Here is a 6008-nt window from a genome sequence, read left to right on the forward strand (position 1 = left end):
ATTTTTAATTTAAAAAATCACTGACATAATATCTTTTATTTTTAATTAAAATAAATTTCATCAATAATTTTTTTAAATGTAAATACTTTTTTGGTATATTTATTTTATTTTATATGATGTAAGTATTTTTTTGGTTCAAAAAATGTTTAGGAACTTTATCACTCAAAATATAGATGTTCATTGGCTTTTTTTTCAAAAAGTTTTTTTGGCTTTTTTTCAAAAATCTTTTTTTAATGTAATTTTTTTTTGTAAATATAAGTATTTTTTGTTATATTTGTTTAATTTTATAGATCTAAATACTTTTTAGTTCAAAAAAACGTTTAGGGACTTAATCGTTCAAAATATGAATGTTCATTGGGTTTTTTTTCAGACTTTTTTCATTATTTTACCACATTAACCAGTTGTATAAATCATAAAGATGTATCTAACATGTTTTAGAAAGTTCAAAGAGTTATTTAACATGTTTTGGAATATCCAAAGATTTATTTATTTCAAAAAATTGTCTAAAAACTTAATCATTCCAAACATTAAAGTCCATTAAGTTTTTTTTTTAAATTTTTTCTAAAATAATAAATTGTTTTTATAAACCATCCGAACCAACTCTAAATGAAATTTTGAACTCAAAGTAAAATGAAAAACCCTTCGCCATCATTCCCATTCCCTTTTGTACCTTGGATACCAAAATAAGCAATGCTCATGAATGTTCTACTCCTTTGCCCTATATTTATTCATCCCTTCTCCTCGATTTGAATTTTGAACAGGCCCCTACCTTCAATTTCAAAGGGTTTACATGGGATTCTTAAGGGACAAGCGGAATTCATCTTCTTCATCAACAACCACTTCTCCTTGTGCCGATCTCAGAGCTGCTTACCACAATTGCTTCAACAGGTCCTTCCACTTTATTTGTGTGTTTTTTTGGATTTCATAGGAAAAAACCCTAGAATTTTTTTCACTCACATCTGTAATTTAATGGCTACACAGGTGGTATTCGGAGAAGTTCTTGAAGGGTCATTGGGATAAAGAAGAATGCGTTTCGGAGTGGGAGAAGTACAAAGATTGTTTATCTGTAAGCTCATATGAAATTTATTTCTATTTCTTCTAGCAATATTACTAATCTATTTGCCTTACCCTGAATCGTCAATGTCGAATAGGAAACACAAAATCAAATGTCATCATGGATTTGTTCTTTGTAATGTCATCTTCTCAATTTTGACTCAGATTGTATCCATTTTAGGGCAATTTGTTTAGTCCATTTCATTGTATTCCTGGTTCCATCTTGTATTGGACCTACAAATTGGAACTATTGATCGCATACTTTCTGTTTATTCTTAATCTTACATTACAGAAACACTTGGAAGACAAGAATTTGAGCCGCTTTCTGGAGGCCGAAGGAGTGAAGAGAATACCTGCTTCCATTTCCAAATGAGCCATGCTTGTTTTAATTTGAAGTGGTAAGTAAGATTGTATATGTTGGAAGGTTTTAATGAAGTTCTTATTGTTCTATCTTGTGCTAAGCAATTCATAATCATCGAATGATTAGTTCAAAGTTTTCTTGCTAAATCCTGTAGGATTGAATGACTGGCTTTGACAAAATGTGGAAATTAGCGGGAGCAAATACACTTGTTTACATGATATGAGAACTTAAAGTTCATTCAGTTACTTCATTTGAAATTCTCTTTTACTTTTTGTATAAGGTAGGCGAGCTCTGCTAAGACCTTTTGGTGTAAAATGATCATTGTGGCCCGCATTGGTTTATGAAAAAAGTGAGAAGAATGTAAATGAAGACGGAAATTGTCAAGTAATAAGTTTTGTGTGAACGTTTACATTTTTGGCAGTTCTTGTTGTCCTGTAGTTGAAAAGATCCATGTTGTGTTAAATTTATGTCATCAATGTATCTGTTCAGGGGACAGACAAAATTCCTGGTTCATTTACACCAAAATTATAATTACCTAATGATTACGGTGATGTAAATTTATGCACATTCTGTGAAGACAGTGACAGATTTCTGATGAAGTTCGAAAGAGGAGTATATCGACATAATTTGTCTGTATTGATTATGGATAATGTTCTAAACAACTTTGGCAACTTAGGGACTTACTTCATCATATGTAAATCTTTACAAAGTTGAGTTTAAACTTGACTACTCAATTTCATCCTCAAAAGAGGTTAGGTAATTCCTATTGACCATGAGTTTTTGGCATAAGAAAACAGAGGATTGAAGTGGTATTCGTGGTGGAGATCAAAGGGAATGTGAAATATGATAGAAATGAAAATACAAACCAAAGATGAAAGTAGGAACCTGAAGTTGCAGAAGATCAAGGCCATAGAAAAATGGTCCTTTATGAACGTAAGCATTTAGGCAAGGAGTCTAGCTACTCTAGTTATGTTGCATTTTCTTTTGGATAACTATGGGTGTTCAGGCCATCTTGCGTGCACCTCCATGAATCCCGAGGGGTCCTGATATCAATAGCCATAAAGACCTCCAATGGCCTTGAGGAGACAAAACTAAGGCCTTAGTGGTTGAGCTACCCTTGAGGATTTTAATGATCATATATTTCTCCCTACTGCTATGGACCGTTCTTGTTTATGTTGTTATAGTCCTGATTTGGATGAATTGGCATGCTTATCACTTACTTAAACTTCGATCTTTGACCTTCCATTGTTGTTTGACCTTTTTTCTAGAACGTGGACCATATTTTCTCTCTTGATACATATTCCATTCATTCCCTCGTGTAAACGGTATTGTTACTGAATGTTGGATTATGAGCTTACTGTTAGTTCATTCGTGGTTGTTCCATGACTGCCAAATGCATTTGGCGGTATTCTGAATTGTGCTCAACTTCTCATGCCTTTTCCGTACTTATGTTAAATAAGAAAATAATAAATTTCACTTTACTCTACAGGCATGGCAAAACTGATTGTATTCTTACCCATATCAGTGCTTTCCTGACGAATCTTTAATCCATAAATCCTAAACCCTAAACAGGATTAACGGTTTCTGGAATCATCAAGGTGTTGTTATATTCTGGGGCATTTAGGGTTTAGGGTTTACATGACTTTTTAGAGAAGTAACATTACCAACAATAACATACCTGCTAATGTAGATGATCTGAGTTGCCACTGCTACTTTAGGTTCTCAAAAAGGTTCAAAAGTTATGGCAGGGTCTCATTTTGTTCGATACAAGAGTGTTTTTTTGGTCATGACCATCCATCATTGTATACAAATAAAACAACTGCTGTGAAGATTGTTTGGTTTGATTTGATTTGACCTCCAATCTTTTTGTAAATTGGTCCCACCAGTTTGAATATTTTGGTCGATCACCGAGTCCTAGGGTGTCTTTGCTTTGCAAGAGTCGTTGAGGGGTGTAATAGACCTCCTACCATATAGATATAGAAATTATACATATCTTTTTACATGTGTAACTGTGGGTGTTCGGACCAGCTTGCAGTTAAAGGCCAAACAAATCATCGGTGGCTTTGAGCTCTTTGAGAGTTTCCTTTCACATGTGCTATCCCTAAGAGTTTCTTTTCAAATGTGTTTCAAACATGAGTTTTCTCGAGATGTGTTTACTTTTATGGTATTCAAATACAATTATGAGGTTGTAAGAGGAGAGGATAACCATCTATTTGAACTAGTTGTCTATGCAGCGTGATTTTGAAACTTCAACTCAAACTCTTAATCCAGCTTCGTGTTTCTTTATTTGAATTTGGCTCCCACGGAAGAATCATGAAACTCTAAAACAACTAAAATTTACTTATGTTGGTGAAGAATGCAGGTAACCAAGTAATTCAGTAACTTGTGTGTGAATTTTGTAGCAAATAAGTATCTTCATTTTTTTTTGTAGCTAAATGTTTAATGTTTGCCCAAGTTTTATACATGCTCAACCCGGAAAGGTTTAAATTTCCCTTGACTCAGTTTCTATAACTACTTCGTTCTTGTCAACATAACGAAAGGCACTATAGAAATATGAATCCATATGCTTGATTGTCTTACTCGTTTGTGTACCGATTTAAGAAACAAACTGTTGGATATGCACTTGTATTTGGATTGTAAACCGACGGTTATCCATTTCCATCACGTTTTCTTTATATAAATCGAGTATTAACCAATTGTATAACAGAAAAATCTTGAGATGGTAGTAATGAATACCTGCACATTATCTTGGGATGTCTGTAACCAAGAAGGCAAGCTGGATCAATGATGGTCTGAAACCGAACTGTTTGAGTCCTCACTTAGAAACAACGTTCACTTCTAGTTTAACTTTTCATCGCAAATGTGACACAGGGAACCAAAATGGATTGACATCCTAAAGGGGGGTCTTGATATCAGTTGGCATAGAACAGAACCCTCCAAAATTATGGCCAGATTTCACTTATGTTTGAATATTTAAACAAAAATTGAAACTTTTGGCTGATTATTCAAATTTCACCTGGATTTTGGGAATGTTTCTGGCATGGCAGGTCTGATTGAATTGATGGGAAGAACATGCAGGTCCCAAACTTGTTCAATTTCTGCAGCTCCAATCAACCAGAATCTACCACTGAATACTAATTGGGCTGATTCTGGCCAGCAAATGAGATAGAAGTAGCTTCTACTCGAAAGCATCCTTAAAAAGATGATTCAGAAATAAAGGGAGAGAAGGAAGATGATGAGGGTGTTTCTACAGGTTATAGGTGTAAAATTTGTGGACGACTGTCTAATTGATGCAACAAGACAAACCGTCAAAACACTTGTATTAGTAAGAATCGTCATTCTACCAGAGCTCATGAATAATGCTAGATACTATATGAAACATAAACATCAAATATAGATTGTACATGTAGTTAAAGTAATCACAAAAAATCTGTAATAAACATCTAAACTATAAGAAGCTAGATCTGTACCATCGAGTTATATGTGATGAACATAAATTGTTGATAAGCTCAACATTCGCATACTTGGAGCTTAATTGTTTAAGTTGTTCAAAATGACATGTGTGCAGGAGCAGTGGGCATACAAGTAATCCGTAAGAAATGTGAAGGTTAAAGATGGAGGTCGAATTCCGGTGAGTACACCTGCTTGCAACTTCATCTTCCCCTTCAAGATGTCAGCAGATGTGAAAGCAACAGTTTTTAAGATATGTTGGCCAGAAACAGTTTCTAAAATCTTTGATGCCATGGTTGATGGGAATGGGAGGAGATGCCATGATGATTGCCTCCGTTTCCATAACAAAATCAGGCTACATTCTTTTCATTCAAATAACTTGTCAGAATTCCCTCGATATCGCCATGATGTTAAAAACGTTAAATAGGATCATGTTCTAATTCTTCGCCTTTTGGGTTCTTACACTAATTGTTTTCGGTGTCGTATGTTTTCTATGAACAAGATGTGGGGAGTCTCTTAGCTAAAAACGATCATTACGATTGAGGAAATGAATTCGTTAAATTTGCATATTTATGGCTCATCCTTGTATGCTTTTTCAGGTTCAAATCAATGATCACGTATGTGGTTTCATTTATTTTGGTTTTTGTGTGCTTTGTTGATTACAGCTGAAATTCTGCCCTATGAAACACTCTCTTACCATCATTTTGTGTTATGATTGTATAAAACAAACTTATTTTTCTTATTTAGGTGCCGTTTACCAAACGCTTACCTGAGTAAGCACTTACCAAGTCAATTTACTTTTCCCGATGTTTACCAAACACCTACTCGGTAAGTGCTTACCGTTAAAATTTAACATTTTTATTTTCTTACCGGGAAATATTTTAGTCCACCAAAACGACATCGTATGCAAAAATTTACCCGGTAAGTGCTTACCAAGGTAAGAGTTGTCGCCCTCACTTACCGGGTAAGACTCTTTGGTCCTTGTGTCGTTCTTATCGGGTAAGATTCTGGGTCCTTACCATATTCATCCGGTAAGGTAATGTTACTTGGTAAGCGTTTGGTAAACGGCCCCTAAAGAATCTTACCCGGTAAGAGCGAAAACAAGAATCGAGAGTCTTACCCTGTAAGTGAGGACAAAGACTCT

At 34.6% G+C, this 6008-nt stretch overlaps 1 protein-coding gene across 5 annotated transcripts; it reads left to right on the top strand.

The window, feature by feature from the left end:
- Positions 1-695: 695 nt before the first annotated feature.
- Positions 696-5416, top strand: LOC112502018 (uncharacterized protein At4g33100). Of its 5 annotated transcripts, XR_003067602.1 has the most exons (5): positions 696-888; positions 982-1066; positions 1346-1451; positions 4462-4739; positions 4983-5416. XR_003067602.1 is itself a non-coding variant. In XM_025105823.1 (4 exons), exons 1-3 carry the CDS (start codon positions 791-793, stop codon positions 1424-1426), a joined length of 264 nt encoding a protein of 87 aa, XP_024961591.1. In that variant the 5' UTR covers positions 696-790; the 3' UTR covers positions 1427-1451; positions 4983-5416. The 5 variants fall into 5 exon arrangements, 4 of the variants coding, with proteins under 4 accessions (XP_024961591.1, XP_024961590.1, XP_024961592.1 ...); XM_025105823.1 differs by lacking the exon at positions 4462-4739; XM_025105822.1 differs by lacking the exon at positions 4983-5416 and having other exon boundaries at positions 4462-4963.
- Positions 5417-6008: the final 592 nt, after the last annotated feature.

This window comes from Cynara cardunculus, unplaced genomic scaffold (assembly GCF_001531365.2).
Source record: "Cynara cardunculus var. scolymus isolate 2C unplaced genomic scaffold, CcrdV1 Un_Scaffold_835, whole genome shotgun sequence".
In the NCBI taxonomy this organism is placed as follows: Eukaryota; Viridiplantae; Streptophyta; class Magnoliopsida; order Asterales; family Asteraceae; genus Cynara; species Cynara cardunculus.

Coding starts and splice junctions, on each gene's coding strand:
- LOC112502018 (XM_025105823.1), top strand. CDS start 791: ATGGGATTCTTAAGGGACAAGCGGAATTCATCTTCTTCATCAACAACC. Junction 889..981: donor TACCACAATTGCTTCAACAG/GTCCTTCCACTT, acceptor ATGGCTACACAG/GTGGTATTCGGAGAAGTTCT. Junction 1,067..1,345: donor AGTACAAAGATTGTTTATCT/GTAAGCTCATAT, acceptor CTTACATTACAG/AAACACTTGGAAGACAAGAA.